This window comes from Lampris incognitus, chromosome 4 (assembly GCF_029633865.1).
Source record: "Lampris incognitus isolate fLamInc1 chromosome 4, fLamInc1.hap2, whole genome shotgun sequence".
Taxonomy (NCBI): domain Eukaryota; kingdom Metazoa; phylum Chordata; class Actinopteri; order Lampriformes; family Lampridae; genus Lampris; species Lampris incognitus.
The window spans coordinates 72,840,087-72,859,028 of NC_079214.1; the positions used below are offsets into that span (position 1 = coordinate 72,840,087).

The following is an 18,942-nucleotide window of genomic DNA, read 5'->3' on the forward strand; positions in this document are numbered from 1 at the left end:
GTTTCCCCCAGAAATTACAAGAACACACACACCCAGACTAACACATATAACCAAACTAAATAAAAAATCACTGTCCATGGAACAAAGGCCAGCCAGGATGACAGTCGGAACCGCCGGTCTGCATTGGCTAGCCGAATATAAGATATACGATATTTAGGATATGAGATATAATACATATATAAGATAGAAGTTCTAAGATATAATACATATATAAGGTATAATATATATAAGATATAATACATATATTAGATATAAGTACTAATACATTTATAAGATATAAGATATAAGATATATATATAAGATATAATACATACGTAAGATATAAGATATGTTATAGGATATAATGCATATATAAGATATAATATATATAATATATAATACATATATAAGATATAAGTTATAGGATATAAGATATATAAGGATGTGCATGTATAAGGAAGTGGAAAATCTGAAAGTCGAGTCTAAGCTCAATCTATTATCCATTGCGTGGGTGGCAACATGTGAGCCGTGCAGCAGAAAGGCTGGAGTGCAGCTCAAACGGACACACTTGTAGGATTTATGATAAAAACAACCCGAAGCTAATTTCTTCTGAGTGAAACGTTTTTGTTTGTTTGTTTGTTTTCTTTTGTTTTATTTTTTTAAATCTAACTGCTAGAAAATCTGAATGTGTGAAGAATTTAATCTCAGTCAGGAAAAAACGGCGTGGCGGGTGTTTTATGATACAGGGCTGCTGGAAATACTGAGTCGAATCCCCCCAGGCATTGAATCCCCCCAGGCGTTGAATCCCCCCAGGCGTCGGATCCCCCCAGGCGTTGAATCCCCTCAGACGTTGAATCCCTCCAGGCGTTGAATCCCCTCAGACGTTGAATCCCCTCAGACGATGAATCCCTCCAGGCGTTGAATCCCCTCAGACGTTGAATCCCCCCCAGGCGTTGAATCCCCCCAGGCGTTGAATCCCCCAGGCGTTGAATCCCTCCAGGCGTTGAATCCCCCCAGGCGTTGAATCCCCTCAGACGTTGAATCGCCCCAGGCGTTGAATCCCCTCAGACGTTGAATTCCCCCAGGCGTTGAATCCCCCCAGGCATTGAATCCCCCCAGGCGTCGAATCCCCCCAGGCGTTGAATCGCCCCAAGCGTTGAATCCCCCCAGGCGTTGAATCCCCCCAGGCGTTGAATCCCCTCAGACGTTGAATCCCCCCCAGGCGTTGCGGTTCCGGTTTCCACGCCTGCGCCTGCTTTCCACAGACGCCTGGTGCAGGAGTACCCCGTGCCCCAGCAGGTAGGACTCACGGACCGTCCACACCAGAGCCGGTATGGACCGTCATCTCTGGTGATGGATCCCTGCAGCGTCATGGCGCAGCTGTCCAATGCGGATATTTGTACTTCAGGCAGGCCCACCCAAAAGAAGGAGTGTGTAACATTTCACAGGACCATAAGTTGCGTATTTTACTGTAAAAGTATGGGTTGAAATAGGGTGAGTTAGGACTATGCGTAATAAGGTATTAATGAAAATATCCAGCATAATAATCCACTGCTGAAGGGTTTTGCCTTTAGGACAGTGGCAGTATAGGCAGTGAAGTGTTCTTGTGCATTCAGTGGTCTGAGAATGAGTAACAGATGTTAACGGATAAACAAAAGCCATCTCAAAGTAAGGAAATGACAAGATGCAACTAAAACCGTTGGTTCTTGTTCGTAGAATGATCGAAGCTGTGTGAAACGATGGTGTTGGGCATGCAAGTAAAGGGCACACAACAGCAAGAGATGACGTTTTACAGTCCAACAGATTTGTTAGGCTAGCACACAACAACTGATCCACTGCTGTTGAACCACGTCAGGTGAGTGATGTTGCAGTCCTCACCTGGTACACTGGACTGCAGAGCACATCTGAGCCTGGCTGTATAACCTGGACTGTATAGTTAGTCCGGGTTAGGCAATTTCACTGGAGCAGGTCAGAGAAGAGACCTGCCCTCACATGGCCGCCTCTTTGTGATGCGGTGTTGCGCAATCGGCCACTGTGCGTAGCGCTGTGAAACTTCATCCGCAGTCCCTCACTTCACTCCAGGCTGATACCTTTGCCTGCCCCTTTCCTTTGTACCCACCGGTCGGACTTCGGGCTATTGTTACCAGAAAGAAGCGTCTTCTATATCTGTGCCGCGCGCACTGCACATCCGCCAGATCTTACGCCGGGCTCTCAGCCGGACACACTTTCCAGCAGTCATCACTTGATGAGGATAGGGGACTCATGCCTGCGACTGGGTACGACACGACGCATTCCCGCTGCTGTCACTGTGCCGGCTGAAAGCTGATCCCTGCAGTCGTGCCGGTCCGCCTGAGGCACGCGAGAGAAGCGGAGCACGGAGGGCTGCACGGCTCCATGGCCGACTCCTGACGGCGGTGCTTCCCTCGCTTGACGCAGGCAGTTGTCCGCTCCTGAATGGGACCCGGAGGGGTACCTCTCTGCTTTCTCGCCAGAATCGTGTACATCCCGGCCATGCCACGATGCTAATTATTCCGCTGCTGCTGCTACACTTGCTGGACTTGAGCAAGCAGGACTCCGCATCCCCGCGGCTCCCTGGGACTTTCCGAGCCACTTGCGCACAGCGGCAGGCGTGCGACTCCCGACCTCGGAGGGATGCAGGGGGGCGAGGTGGCGTGTACGAGCACCTTGGGGGAGCACCGAGACGCAGGAAACTTTACTGCGCAACGAAATATCATCTACAAATCCACCCCAATGGCAAGATTGGAGGATCATTGGAAGAAAGCAACCCGTTCAGTAAGTGGACAACACACACATTAAGTCAAGGACACCCGCTATCTTTATATTTGTGTTAAATAGTCTATTCCAAATGTTTACTACAGTAGAGGTTTTGGTCTTTTGGACAGGGGAAAATTAGACGTTAAAGGGACAGTTCACTCCAAAATCCAAAATCCATGTTTTCCTCTTACCTGCAGTGCCGTCCATCCATCTAGATGGTTTTGGTGTGCGTTGCCGCGTTTTGGAGAAGCCTGCCTTCTCTCCAATACAATGCAACTGGATGGATCTTGGCACGTGTTGCTTAAAGTGCCAAAAACAAACAAACAAACAAACAAAACAAACAAACAAACAAACAGAAAAAATTGTTTTTTTGCTCCAATGAACCATTTTCGGAGACCGAACTACGCCTGATGTTGTAGAATAGACCTCCTCGTATTTATTTTCTTGGCAGAATAAACAGGCTCAGATAAGTCAAAGCCCTGTTGCAGGGTGAGTCGTTCTTCCGTTTCAGCCCAAGTAAGCTGCAGTGCAGACCAGTACCTGATGTGTTCATCTAGTCTACCGCGGAGGACTTCTGACACTAGTGATAAGGAAGTTAAACAATCAAGCAGTCACCAAAAGCATAAACAGATCCCAAAAACAACCCGGTCCTCATATTACTTAGCTGAACTGTGTTTTAACCGAACTTAGAGAGTTGGCTGTTTGTCACAGGGTGGGTCTGCAGTCCTAGTGGCAGTATTTAAACATTTGTTTATCTCATCAAAAAGAAAAAAAACAACTTAAAACCTAACGTTAAGCTTTGAGAGAACGCAACTTTTAAGACGTGTGTTTCCTGTATTCCAGGCATCATGGAAATGACGGCAGTGGATGTTGGTGTTGTGGCCATAAAAGGGATATTCTCTGGTAGATTCCTGGCCATGAACGCTAGAGGACGGCTGTACGCCTCAGTAAGAGCTGACTTGAAGTCACATAAAGGATACACACGGTGTCAGTGTTAAGTGTGTGTGTGTGGGGGGGGGGCATAGCCGTTAAACATGTTTTAAAGTTGATATTTCAAAAGAAATAATGAAATGGTAAAGGTGCACAATGTTGTTGAGACTACCCTGAGGAATTGGCCTGATAGCTTTGACTTATGGGGGCTGCTTCTTTCTGTGGGCCAACTTGTGCCCTTGCAGAAATCTCTAGTTCTTACCTGTGCCCGTGCGTTTTTACTCTGGACCATAGAACGTGTCTGTCCGAGTTGAGTGAGGAGAAGTTGTTCTGCAACAAAGAAATGGTGACCAACCAATGACTGATGCCCTTTCTCTTCCTTCATCTTTCCAGGATGTATTCAACAACGAATGCGAGTTTGTCGAGCGCATTCATGAGCTGGGTTACAACACGTATGCGTCTCGCCATCATTCCACTGAGCAGCCCTCGCCTTCAGAGACTGCCAGCAGCAAGCGCCGGGCCAGCGCCAAGCGCCAGTGGTACGTCTCCATCAATGGCAAGGGACGGCCTCGGCGGGGCTTCAAAACCCGCAGCACTGACAAAGCCTCTCTGTTCCTGCCTCGAGTACTGGGAAATAAGGACCATGAGATGGTGCGAAGGCTCAGGGACAGTAGGAGGTCTTCTCTTGAGCCTCATTACCACAGACATCAACGGACTGGCCATAGTGGGCAACGACGACGAAGGCATCGTGTAAGGAAAGGTTGAAACAGGCGGCCGGATGACTGAGGAGAGGGGTTTCTCTATTGCCATGGATAAAACCCCGGTCTGAGAGAGCTGGGCTAAGACATGCCCACAGATGACCGCTCTTCAAGGCACATCGCTTGATTGAGGAGTCAGTCAAGATTCTGGGAAAACTGCTGGCTGGAAAGTCATTTGGATTTGATCCCCCTCATGTGGGAGAAATGTGTGTTATTCATGCAGAGTAAAGGATGAGAACAGAAGGACCAGTAGAGTTCAGCAAAGCCACCTGAGAAGTATAGGGGCACATATATTTAAGTGTGGCTGTTCCATTAGATGATGGCTGTTCCACTAGATGATGACTGTTCCACTAGATGATGGCTGTTCCACTTGATGGTGGCTGTTCCACTTGATGGTGGCTGTTCCACTAGATGGTGGCTGTTCCACTAGATGATGGCTGTTCCACTAGATGATGGCTGTTCCACTAGATGATGGTGTTTGTTGCTTAACACACAAACGCACACGTTGATTTACACCAACTGATGAGTAAATGAGGATGGGATGATGAGAACCTTTTGTATTGTCTCCATTGGGACTCAGTTGATAAGTCGCCAGTAAGATGTTGAGTAAAGAGCTTTTATTTCATTGATACCAATGACTGATTTCTCCGAAGTGCTACTGATCTGTAAGAAAAGGTCTTCAGTACAACAAATAACGTCAATATTAATTTGTTATGTGGAGGCAGCGACCATGTTTCCTCTACTTTTCAGCTGACCGCTGTCTGAAGTTGAAGTTATGACGTCATGCTGAAGTTGTTGCTCTTCATTCAGCACAACACATCTCCAACACACCGCCTCATGTGGACTTGCAACATTCGTACAGTTACAAAAGCACTTGTACAGTGTAATGAATCATCAATTAACTTTTCACAAAAGCCATTAGACTGTAAAGCACTTTTTTAATAGACTACAGATTTACATGTTTAATTCTTAATAAACTACCTGGAAGATAAGTCAGATGTTTTGGGATGATGTCTAGTGTCTGTAACCTGCAAGAAGTACAACGTGTATGTGTAATGATTTAAATATGTGTTTGTTTCCCATGTTTTCTAAGTTATTGACATGATTATTGTAGTATTCAATCAACATCTACACTTCACACAAACAACACAGCATTTAAGAAAACTGGATAGTGTGCGTTCTAATTTAAGTTAATATACTATAATTATAAGTTAATATAACTAATTAAAAGTTAATATAACTATAATTAAAAGTTAACATAACCAATTAAACGTTAATATAATTATAAGTTAATATAACTTATCAAAAGTTAATATAACTATAACTACAAGTTAATATAACTAATTTAAAGTTAATATAACTAATTATAAGTTAACATAACTAATAAGTTAATATAACGAATTAAAAGTCAATATAATTATAATTATAAGTTAATAATAATAATAATAATACATTTTATTTGTGGGCGCCTTTCAGAGCACTCTAGAAGAGTACAGAAGACAATTAAAATAAAAGTGAATATAAAGTAGATAAAGTTAACATAACTATAATTATAAGTTCATATATCTAATCATATGTTAACATAACTGTGATTATAATTTAATATAACTAGTTATAAGTTAATATAGCTAATTATAAGTTAATACAACTATAATTATACGTTAATATACCTAATTGTAAACTAATAAAATTATAATCATAAGTTAACATAACTATAATTATAAGTTAATACAACTAATTACAAGTTAATATACCTAATTATACGTTAGTATAGCTAAATATAAGTTAATAAAACTATAAGTTAATATAATGATAATTTTAAGTTAATATAACTAATTATAAGTTAACATAACTAATTATACGTTAATATAACTTTACATAACTAATTATACGTTGATAAAACTATAATTATAAGTTAACATAGCTATAATTACGTTAATATAACTATAATTATAAGTTAACATAAATATAATTATGTTAACATAACTATAATTATGTTAATATAACTATCATTACAAGTTAACATAACAATAATTATGTTAATATAACTATAATTATACGTTAACATAACTATAATTATGTTAACATAACTATAATTATGTTAATATGACTATAATTACAAGTTAACATAACTATAATTATGTTAATATAACTATAATTACAAGTTAACATAAGTATAATTATAAACAAGTTAATATAACTAGACTCAGTTTGCATCCACCAGATGTGTCGTGTTGTTGACGTAGAAAGTTTACTTCTTTTCCTTTTATTAACAAACAAGAGAGGACAATGTATTGTGCAATATTACAGATGCACTTTTTCCATTTTTAAAAATATTAACTGCAGCCACCATGTTGGTGGAGAATAGTGTGTGAATAACTGATGCTTTACTAGAATGCCACGTGGAACTTTATGATCTCAAGGTGAATGAAGTTCTTTATTAGAAATCACTTTTTCAGGGTGCCAACCGTAGCGCTGTTCTGGCCTCTTCGCCATCCTGATTTAAATGGCAGCAGCACGTTAAGGGAAAACTCAAACAGCTATGGATGGGGAATCTACTGAAAGAAACAGAAGATATTTTAACTGGAATTTTAACCATAAATCCATATTTCACTCATTGCCAAGCTTTGATTTGGGTAGTCATTTTAGTAAGTTTCCCCACCATAACATTTAATACCCATGCAATTTACAACCCCTGCCAACGTGCACAGGCCAAACGATAAAACACACCATGACCATGAGTCGACTGTCGATATCTTCAATGATGAATATAAGGGACACCGTCTCAAGACTATGTGGTTTTATCCCGTGCTAGCACATACAGGTGGTCCAAAAGCATATTTAGTCCTGTAGGAGAGTCTCTGCTATCTTGCCGCCCAGTCATCACAGCTCCATCAACAGCATGCATGTCTTTAATAACAACATGCATGTCTTCACTGCACGTCTTCATGCACGTCTTTACTGCGCGTCTTCACTGTACGTCGTCATGCACGTCTTCATGTAAGTCTTCAAGCACGTCTTTAGCACGTCTTCATGCACGTCTTCATGTAAGTCTTCATGCACGTCTTCATGCAAGTCTTCATGCACGTCTTCACTGCACGTCTTCAGTGAACGTCTTCACGTCTTTATGCACGTCTTCATGCACATCTTCATGCACGTCTTCATGCACGTCTTCACATCACGTCTTCATGCACATCTTGATGCACGTCTTCACTGCATTTCTTCATGCACATCTTGATGCACGTCTTCACTGTATGTCTTCATGCACGTTTTCGCTGCACGTTTTCATGTACGTCTTCATGCACGTCTTTAACACGTCTTCATGCACGTCTTCATGCAAGTCTTCATGCACGTCTTCACTGCATTTCTTCATGCACATCTTGATGCACGTCTTCACTGTATGTCTTCATGCACGTTTTCGCTGCACGTTTTCATGTAAGTCTTCATGCACGTCTTTAACACGTCTTCATGCACGTCTTCATGTAAGTCTTCATGCACGTCTTCATGCAAGTCTTCATGCACGTCTTCACTGCACGTCTTCAGTGAACGTCTTCACGTCTTCATGCACATCTCCATGCACGTCTTCGTGCACGTCTTCACATCACGTCTTCATGCACATCTTCATGCACGTCTTCACTGCATTTCTTCATGCACATCTTCATGCACGTCTTCACTGCATTTCTTCATGCACGTCTTCACTGCATTTCTTCATGCACATCTTCACTGCACGTCTTCATGCACATCTTCACTGCACGTCTTCATGCACGTCTTCACTGCACACCTTCATGCACATCTTGATGCACGTCTTCAGTGAACGTCTTCACGTCTTTATGCACGTCTTCACTGCACACCTTCGTGCACATCTTGATACACGTCTTCACTGCACATCTTCATGCACGTCTTCACATCACGTCTTCATGCACATCTTCATGCACGTCTTCACTGCATTTCTTCATGCACATCTTCATGCACGTTTTCGCTGCACGTCTTCACTGAACGTCTTCATGCAGGTCTTCACTGCACATCTTCACTGCTCGTCTTCATGTACGTCTTCACTGCACGTCTTCATGCACGTTTTCATGCACGTCTTCACTGCACATCTTCGCTGCACGTCTAAACTTCACATCTTCATGCACGTCTTCACTGCACGTCTTCATGCACGTCTTCACTGCACGTCTTCAGTGAACGTCTTCATGTCTTCATGCACATCTCCATGCACGTCTTCGTGCACGTCTTCACATCACGTCTTCATGCACATCTTCATGCACATCTTCACTGGATTTCTTCATGCACATCTTCATGTACGTCTTCACTGCATTTCTTCATGCACATCTTCACTGCACGTCTTCATGCACATCTTCACTGCACGTCTTCATGCACGTCTTCACTGCACACCTTCATGCACATCTTGATGCACGTCTTCAGTGAACGTCTTCACGTCTTTATGCACGTCTTCACTGCACACCTTCGTGCAAATCTTGATACACGTCTTCACTGCACATCTTCATGCACGTCTTCACATCACGTCTTCATGCACATCTTCATGCACATCTTCACTGCATTTCTTCATGCACATCTTCATGTACGTCTTCACTGCATTTCTTCATGCACATCTTCACTGCACGTCTTCATGCACATCTTCACTGCACGTCTTCATGCACGTCTTCACTGCACACCTTCATGCACATCTTGATGCACGTCTTCAGTGAACGTCTTCACGTCTTTATGCACGTCTTCACTGCACACCTTCGTGCAAATCTTGATACACGTCTTCACTGCACATCTTCATGCACGTCTTCACATCACGTCTTCATGCACATCTTCATGCACGTCTTCACTGCATTTCTTCATGCACATCTTCATGCACGTTTTTGCTGCACGTCTTCACTGAACGTCTTCATGCAGGTCTTCACTGCACATCTTCACTGCTCGTCTTCATGTACGTCTTCACTGCACGTCTTCATGCACGTTTTCATGCACATCTTCGCTGCACGTCTAAACTTCACATCTTCATGCACGTCTTCACTGCACGTCTTCATGCACGTCTTCATGCACATCTTCATGCACGTCTTCACTGCAGGGAAGCACAGAGCTCCAAACGCAGAGGCTGTTCCTGGTAAAATCAAATGTTCTACGTTACAGTCTGTGAGGATTCCATAAAGGAGTTTATCTTTACAACACAGCCTGGCTGATCCCTTGTCATCTCCCAATTAGTAGTTGTGCTAGAATGGTGTGTTTTCACATGGTTTGTACACATGGTGTGTTCATCGCTACTAATTAGTTGGGTTTGTTACAATAAGTCATTCATTGCATAGATCGATATAACCACCGTCATCTCTCTCTCTCTCTCTCTCTCTCTCTCTCTCTCTCTCTCTCTCTCTCTCTCTCTCTCTCTCTCTCTCTCTCTCTCTCTCTCTCACACACACACACACACACGCACACACACACACACACACACACACACACACACACACACACACACACACACACACACACACACACATACATACACACACACTATCTGTATCCCCCTCCATTTCCTTGATGCCTAGGCTGCATCTTCCCTTCTTTTGTATAACTCCTGTTAAATAAAAAAAGAGAAAACAATCAAAGTAAAAGAAGCCACTTTATTTTGTCATTGTGCAGGTTACAATGACATTTGTCTTCTGCATGTAACCATCCTATCGTATAGGAGCAGTGAGCAGCTGCAGCACCTGGGGACCAACTCCAGTTCTTCTTTCCATTGCCTTGCTTAGGGGCACAGACAGGAGTAGTAACCCTAACATGCATGTCTTTTTGATGGTGGGAGGAAACCCACGCAGACACGAGGAGAACAAGCAAACTCCACACATAAAGGACCTGGGGACGGCCTGAGGTTCGAACCCAAGACCTTCTTGCTGTGAGGAACAGTGCTGACCACTGAACTACCTTGCCGCCCATAAACACATCTTAAGTGTGAATGTTATGTTTTGTAGGGTTTCTACCTTCTCCAGGTAGATGAGTATAAGGCTTGTTGGTCATTCTAGAGGGCTGGTGAGGCTTTCTGTCATGACAAAAGCTCTTCCCAAGAAGGGCTTGGAAAGCAGTGCTGTGTTCAGACTTATTTGCTTTTTTTAAAACACTGAGCGAAGGTGTGGAAGTGGATAAACAAGACAAGCCATGCTAGTAAGCCAAAACTGTTACGGAAAGAGGAATACAGCTTGTTATGAAGGCCAATCTCTCATAATATTACTCAAAAGGAACACAGGACTTCAAATCTGTGAATTTTTGTGTCTTGAGTGCCTTTTTTACAGCAACATTTATCTTGTGAATGGCTTCTTACAGACTGATAACAATTCCAGTCTCCTGGTTTCTCTGGAAAAAACAACCTCGCTTAGTTCACAATAACTTGATGGAAAATGTACCCCAAACAGATTCACCAGTTTAGCCGTAAAACCAACATTTATGTGCCATATACACTTGACTGATGAGGATCACAGATTCTCTGGAGTGTTTTAACGTTAAATTACAAACCTTCTCACTGTGCCCTTATCGTTCGGATATGGACATGAAGAAGAAGAAGATATGTGTAGTGGGCATAATAGCCACGCCTTGTAGGGGTAGTAATAGTACTTATTTACCTTGAAAGATTAGGTTAATGAAGGGATCTGGGTCCCCATTCCCAATGCTGTCAGTCTCAGTACCTACGTGGGTAAGTATGTGGATGCCTGTCCTGCTGAACAGAGTGGTCAGTACGTTACACCCGATAAGATATGGTGGGGTGGGCTTCACGCTAAGGTATTTGACACGGCGGCCCCTAACGTGTAGAGTGTATGCTGTGCTATGGGTCCAACTCAGCATAACCCTCCCTCCCCACAACCAACAGGACAGTTGAGACGCCCCTACTCAAAGGTAAGTACACAACTCCAAAATACTTATCAACCCTCAGGTAAGTATTGTAATAAGCCCTAAATGTTAGGGTTTGTGGAAGACCCCAAGCGCACGAGACCAGACAGAGATGGGGTTAGCCGAAAACTGGCGTACTTTATTCCTTACGCGTACAAATAGTAAAATATCGGAAGGCAATGAGTGACGGGAAGTCCAAGGGGGAAAAACTCGCGGGTAATCCAAACGGGAACACGGCAGGATACTTCCACGGGGAAACTTTGCAAGGGAAAAACATGAACCAAGGGCTGGGGTGAGCTCGGGGAGAAAAGGACCGTGAGGGAAGAGTAGCCGCTACTGCGTGGAGGTTACAACACAAACTGACAACGGGCGCGTGGAAGGCCACCAAACTTAAGCCCAGCCCTGATGGCTAAGCCCGGCCCTAACGAGCCGATTGGCTGCCGGCGCGGGGTGGGCGAGCCGTAACAGTCCCCCCCCCCCCTCCACGGGAGCCACCAGGCGACTTGCCCGGCTTGTCGGGATGGGAAGTATGGAACTCAGTGAGCAGCCCAGGGTCCAGGATGAGCTGGCGGGAGACCCAGCTACGTTCCTCCGGACCGTAGCCCTCCCAGTCCACCAAATACTGGAACCCCCGTCCTCGGCGCCGGACGTCCAGCAGCCGGCGGACCTTCCACTGGGGGTGCCCATCTACGATCTCAGGGGGAGGCGGAGCCGGGGCCGGAGGCATCAGAGGACTGTGGGTGACAGGCTTAACCCGAGACACATGAAACACGGGATGGGTCTTCAAGGAAGCCGGAAGCTTAAGACTCACCGCCGCGGGGCTGAGAACCTTCCTGATCTCAAAGGGCCTGACAAACCGGGGGTTCAGCTTCTTCGCGGTGGACTGAAGCGGGAGATCCTTCGAGGACAGCCACACCCTTTGGCCTGGGTGGTAAGTAGGCGCTGGGGACCGGCGTCGGTTGGCTCCCCAACAGGCGCGCTCAGCTGCCCGGAGCAGAGCAGCTCTGGTCACCTCCCAGACGCGACGACACCGGTTCAGATGGGTCTGCACGGAGGGAACTGCCACTTCCGACTCCTGCGCAGCAAAGAGAGGCGGCTGGTAGCCCAGGGACGCCTGAAAAGGTGAGAGGCCGGTGGCAGAGCTGACCAGGGAGTTGATGGCATACTCGACCCAGGGGAGGAACCGGCTCCAGGAGCTGGGCTTCTTGGCGGCCACGAACCGGAGGGCAGACTCCACGCTCTGGTTCATCCTCTCTGTCTGTCCGTTAGTCTGTGGGTGATAGCCAGAGGAGAGACTAACAGAGGCACCCAACCCCTTACAAAAGGCCCGCCATACCTGGGAGACGAACTGGGGCCCTCGGTCTGAGACGACGTCCAGGGGAAGGCCGTAGAGACGGAACACGTGGCTCGTCAGGAGGTCCGCCGTCTCAGAAGCCGATGGGAGTCTGGGGAGGGCCACCAGGTGCACTCCCTTACTGAAGCGGTCCACCACTGTCAGGATCACAGTGTTACCCTGGGACGGAGGCAGTCCGGAGACAAAATCCAACGCCACATAGGACCACGGCCGGCTTGGTGTTGGGAGGGGCTGCAGCAGACCCGCGGGTGCCTGGTGAGAGGCCTTGCTGCGAGCACAGACGGAGCAACCCCTTACGAAGTCCCTGACGTCGTTCCTCATGATGGGCCACCAGAAACGCCGAGCCAGAAAGGTGAAGGTGCGGTGGACACCCGGATGGCAAGCAAACTGACGGGCATGGCCCCACTGGAGAACCCGGGGCCGGACTGCGTCCGGGACGAATAGGCGACGTGGAGGGACGTGGCTCGGGGCGGGATGGGAGCGCAACGCCTGCCTGACCACGGTCTCGATGTTCCAGGTAACCACGCCAACCACACTGGCCTCAGGAAGGATGGGAGTCGGCTCCTCTGTAGCTGGCTCCCTCCTCGGGTGTTGTCGGGACAGGGAGTCTGCCTTCGTGTTGCGGGACCCGGGGCGATAAGTCAGCGTGAAGTCAAACCGACTGAGGAAGCTGGCCCACCGTGCCTGCCGATCATTGAGGCGCTTGGTTGCCCGGATGAAAGTCAATTTCTTATGATCCGTCCAGATGGTGAACGGCTGTTCCGCCCCCTCCAGCCAATGGCGCCACTACTCCAGAGCAGCCACCGCTGCCAGCGGCTCCCGGTTCCAGACATCGTAGTTCTCCTCGGCGGGGAGGAACTGGCGAGAGAAGAAGGCGCATGGGTGGACCTTCTGGTCAGATGCTGACCGCTGGGAGAGGACAGCCCCCAACCCGGTGTCCGAAGCGTCCACCTCTACGATGAACTGCCTCTTGGGGGACTGGAACGCAGAGCGGGCAGCCGGGGACGAGATGAACGGCTGGGAGGGGGATGTCAGCCTGGTGAGAGGTTCTGCCACGTGGCTGTAGTTCCGGATGAACCTCCGATAGAAGTTCGCAAACCCGAGGAAGCTCTGTAATTCCTTCCGTGATGTGGGATCGGGCCAGTCCACCACAGCCTGGATCTTGCGGGGGTCGGCCCGGGTCTGTCCCCTCTCAACGACGAAGCCCAGGTAGTCAACGGAAGGGGAATGGAACCGGCACTTCTCTGCCTTGACAAAGAGCCGGTTCCGGAGGAGACGTTCGAGTACCCGGCGGACATGCTGGATATGTTCCTCGAGGGTTCTGGAGAAGATGAGGATGTCATCGAGGTACACCACCACAAACTCGTCGAGCATGTCGCGGAGAATGTCATTCATGAGAGCCTGGAATACCGCCGGGGCATTGGTGAGGCCGAACGGCATGACCAGGTACTCATAATGACCCCGAGGCGTCTTAAAGGCTGTCTTCCACTCGTCCCCCTTCCGGATCCAGACCAGATGATAGGCACACCGTAGGTCGAGCTTAGTGAAGACTGTAGCCTGGGTGAGGGGCTCAAGGGTGGAACTCATGAGAGGAAGGGGGTACTTGTTTTTGACGGTTATGTCATTGAGTTGGTGATAGTCAATGCAGGGTCGGAGGCCCAAGTCCTTCTTCTTCACGAAAAAGAATCCAGCTGCCACCTGGGAGGACGAGGGCCGAATGAGCCCCGCTGCCAAGGACTCGGAGATGTACTCGTCCATCACAGCTTTCTCGGGGATGGTCAGACTGTACAGACGACTGCTGGGAAGGGGTGCCCCACAGTAGAGGTCGATAGCACAGTCATAAGGCCGATGAGGAGGAAGAGATTGGGCCCGGGTCTTGCTGAAAACCTCACCTAACTCATGGTACTCAGGGGGAACAGAGGAGAGGTCGGGAGGCGGGGTACTAGGGGCACGTCGGGGGGATGGGGCGGGAGCAGCCTGGAGACATTGGGCATGACAGGAGGAGCTCCACTCCATGATGGTACCGGAGGCCAAAGCGATGTGTGGCTCATGCTGCACGAACTAGGGGCGCCCTAGGATCACAGGGACTAATGGGGACTGGATGATGTAGACCCGAAGTCTCTCCACGTGGTTACCTGCTATGGTGAGAGAGACAGGGTGGGTGCGTTGGGTGACGCTGGCCAGGCAGCGCTCGTCCAGCGCGAAGGCCTCCATGGGCTTCCCAAGTGTCTCTAGTGGGATGTTAGCCTTGGCAGCAAACTCTGAGTCCAGGAAACACTCATCAGCCCCCAAGTCCAGGAGTGCACCCACCGTGAGCCGCTGGTCAGCCCAGGCCAGGGTAACGCTAACTAGATGGTTCTGTGGGGCAGGACAGCGGGAACAGGAAAGTTGGCTCACTAGGATCTCCCGGGGCCCCAGTGAGCCTAGTCTTTTGGCCGAGTGGGGCAGCCGCTGATCAGATGTCCCTTCTGGCCACAGTAGAGGCATTGAACCGGGACTAAGGCGCGTGCGCCCCAGCTGCATAGGTTCCTCCCCCGTTGTGGTCTGGGGCATGGGGGGAGAAACGGCCACAGGGAAAGTGGGGCGAACAGGAGTAGGGATCCTGTTAGGAGTGCTGGACGACTGGGGAATGGACGGGGATCCACGCAGGGCTCGCTCGCGCCTCCTCTCCCGGAGGCGTCCGTTGATGTGGATGGCGAGCTTGATCAGGTCCTCGAGGGAGGTGGGCTCCTCCCGGGTGGCTAGCTGGTCCTTGACAGCCTCGCTGAGACCTCTCCGGAAGGTGACCCGAAGTGACTGGTCGTTCCAGCCGCTCTCAGCTGCGGCCAGCCTGAACTCCACCGATTAGTCTGTGACACTGCCACTGCCCTGCTGGATACTGCTCAGCCGAGCACCAGGGTCCTGGCCACCGACTGGATGGTGGAAAATCTTCCGTAGTTCCGCCTCAAAGGCCTCGTAGGTGAGGCAGAAACTGGCCTTCATGGACCAGGAAGCAGTGGCCCACTGAGCTGCTCGGCCTGTGAGCAGGTTGGTCATGTAAGTGACCTGGCCAGCATCAGAGGTGAACATGCTGGGTTGGTGCAGGAAGACCAGCTCACACTGCATGATGAACGTGGCACAGGTCTCAAAGTCGCCATCAAATGGTCGTGGGCTGGAGAGGCAGGGCTCCCGGGGAACTGGGTTGAGCCCCACAGGGTTATCTGGGGCAGCGGGCCCAGGGGGCGGGTTACCCACGACTCCAGGGGCAGGCTGGCCCGGCGGCTGGATGGTGAGAGCCGCCGTGATGGTTTGCAACTGTCGCAGGATCTCTGCTTGTTGGCTCGCCAACGCCGCCTGCTGCCTCGTTAGGTTACCCACACAGGCCTGGAGGGGCGGGACCCGAGTCTGAAGATCTCTCACCGCGGCGGAGGCCGCCTCTAGCTGCTGGGTGTGGGAGTTAGTCAGTTGGATCTGTCCGATGAGAGCCGCTCGAAGCGGGCTGGCCGGTACGCTCTCTGTGTCGGCTGGGGTCGTCAGGGTCAGTTCGTACTGTTAGGGTTTGTGGAAGACCCCAAGTGCACGACACCAGACAGAGATGGGGTTAGCCGAAAACTGGCGTACTTTATTCCTTACGCGTACAAATAGTCAAACATCGGAAGGCAATAAGCGACAAGAAAAAACGGAAAGTCCAAGGGGAAAAAACTCGCAGGTAATCCAAACCGGAACACGGCAGGATACTTCCACGGGGAAACTTTGCAAGGGAAAACATGAACCAAGGGCTGGGGTGAGTTCGGAGAGAAAAGGACCGTGGGAGGAGAGTAGCCGCTACTGCGGGGAGGTTACAACACGAACTGACAACGGGCGCGTGGAAGGCCACCAAACTTAAGCCCAGCCCTGATGACTAAGCCCGGCCCTGACTAGCCGATTGGATGCCGGCGCGGGGTGGGCGGGCCACGGCGCGGGGTGGGAGAGCCATAACGCTAAACTCCAAACACAGTAAAGATGAATCAATAGGCAACAACAGTTTAGTATTAACTGAATGTAATACTATAGGATGACAATAGCAAAAAAAACTCAAATGCAAAAAAAACATAAGTTTGACTTTCTTTGTATACACGGTATCTCTTGGTATACACAATATCAACACAACCTCAAATGAGAAACTCACTCTAAATGTTGAGCATCAAAACCAATGAATGTTCAGACATAAACAGTTCAGTTGGTTTTTAACACAGTCTAGTAATGAGTAATAACTAAACGGACACAAATACCAGTCTGATGACTCCTGGGCACACGAGATGAGCCGCTGGAGACACGCCTGTACGGCAGGGCAAACCACGTGACGTGCGTGTAGTCTACGTGACTCACTGTAGACGTTAGATGGCGCCACCAGCAATGCAACGCGTTCAATGTTCACACTGCTCTTGAAATAACTTTCACTCAGGCAGCAATTGTTGTGGTTACACCGCCCCGAGCTGCCTCCCCGGCACGTTCAAGCCACACCCCCAGCTCGGACGTGCCGGAAACATCCGAGCGCTCGGCTCGCGCTCTGAGGAGTGTAGTGATATAACGCCATGTATATACACTGGAACTACACTAGGTGTTATGTACTACCCGGACTGTTATTATGGTTACACCACTACCATGTATGGTTATTACGTCTGCCTACTGAGCTACGATTAAACCTGAGTTCTATAACCCGGTGTGGTCATTGATCCTCGACCAATACTACCCCAAGTATTACTTCATGGTGGCAGCGGTAAAGTACTCTCTATGAAGAATGAAGATAGACTGATAAAATTGTCCGTGGATAATTTCTGTCATCATTCAAGCAAGAGTGCGCCGGAGCTGAGCTAGCCGCAAAGCTAACTAGCTAGCTAGTAACAGGAGACGTCATGGCATCGCATCTACCGACGATGAATTGGTCCGACCCGGACCTGGGTGAGGCAATTTCACTGTATAAACAGAAAATGACTCTGTATTTAGAAGATGAAGAAATAAATGGCGCAGCTAAACAAGCTAGGAAAATATGTCGTGGAATCGGAGATGAAGGATTAAAAAGACTGAACGCCAGTGGTCTCACTGATGATGAAAAGAAAAAGCCTGCCAAACTATGGGACTTCTTTGAAAAACAGCTAAAGTTGAACGTAAATTTCAGAATCCATAGACTGCAACTGATGCAACACAGACAGAAACCAGATGAGAATATTGATGATTTTGTGACCAGAGCCAGAACACTAGCACAGAAATGTCAGTTTTCAGACGAAGAGCTTAACGAGAGTAGCAGTGAAACAGACAGTGAGAACGAAAGTACTTACCAGAAACAGTTCCACTCCATAACTATCAGTGAAAAGTGCATGCATAGCATAGACAGCAAGCCGGCCAGAGAGGAGGCGTACACAGTCCTGAAGGTGACACCACCTGACCTACCTGGTCGTGGATACACACTACGTCTGAAGATAGACACAGGTGCGTCAGGCAACACACTCCCATTGCGTACCTTCAAGCAGATGTACGGTGAAAATGCATGCACCCAGAAACGACTGAAAAAAACCAACAGGAGGCTATCTGCATACAGTGGTCACGCCATCCCCTGCCTAGGCACCATTGACATTCCATGCCAGTACAAAGAATCCAAATGGATCAATGCAAAGTTCTATGTTGTAGACGTACCAGGGCCAGCCATAGTTGGGCTGCCAACATATGAACTGTTAAACCTAGTGACTGTCAATGTAGATGCAGTGACCGAGAAAGGAAATGTAAACCAGAAAAAGTCAACACAAGACAGACAAAACCCAAAATGACCATATCTAACAGTGCAGACCTAAAGAGAGCATACCCAGACCAGTTTGACAAACTTGGCAACTTCAGTGGAAAGGCCAAGCTCTTCCTGAAAAAGGATGCTGAACCATTCATAGACCCACCACGTAAGTGCAGCATTCACATCAAAGACAAACTGAAAGATGAACTGAATAACCTAGTCGAACAAGATGTGTTAAGAAAAGTAGAACAGCACACAGACTGGTGCTCGAGTCTGGCATACAGCACAAAGAAAGACGGTTATCTTCGTATATGCTTAGACCCCCAAAAGCTTAATGCCAGCCTTAGGAGATGCCCACACAAGATTCCTACTGTGGAGGAACTGAACCCGAAGTTTGCAAATGCAAAAATATTCAGCAAACTTGACGCAAAAGCTGGATATTGGTCAATACACCTAGAGGAAGAGTCACAACTGCTAACCACATTCCGAACTCCATTTGGTAGATACTGCTGGAAACGTTT

The 18,942-nt window shown here is 48.0% G+C and overlaps 1 protein-coding gene across 1 annotated transcript; it reads left to right on the forward strand.

Annotated features, from left to right (window-relative positions):
* Nucleotides 1–2,492: 2,492 nt before the first annotated feature.
* On the forward strand, nucleotides 2,493–4,470 carry fgf3 (fibroblast growth factor 3). The gene is given in 3 exon segments (XM_056279205.1): nucleotides 2,493–2,772; nucleotides 3,598–3,701; nucleotides 4,078–4,470. Coding segments are annotated over 3 exon segments (771 nt in total). The 5' UTR covers nucleotides 2,493–2,498.
* Nucleotides 4,471–18,942: the final 14,472 nt, after the last annotated feature.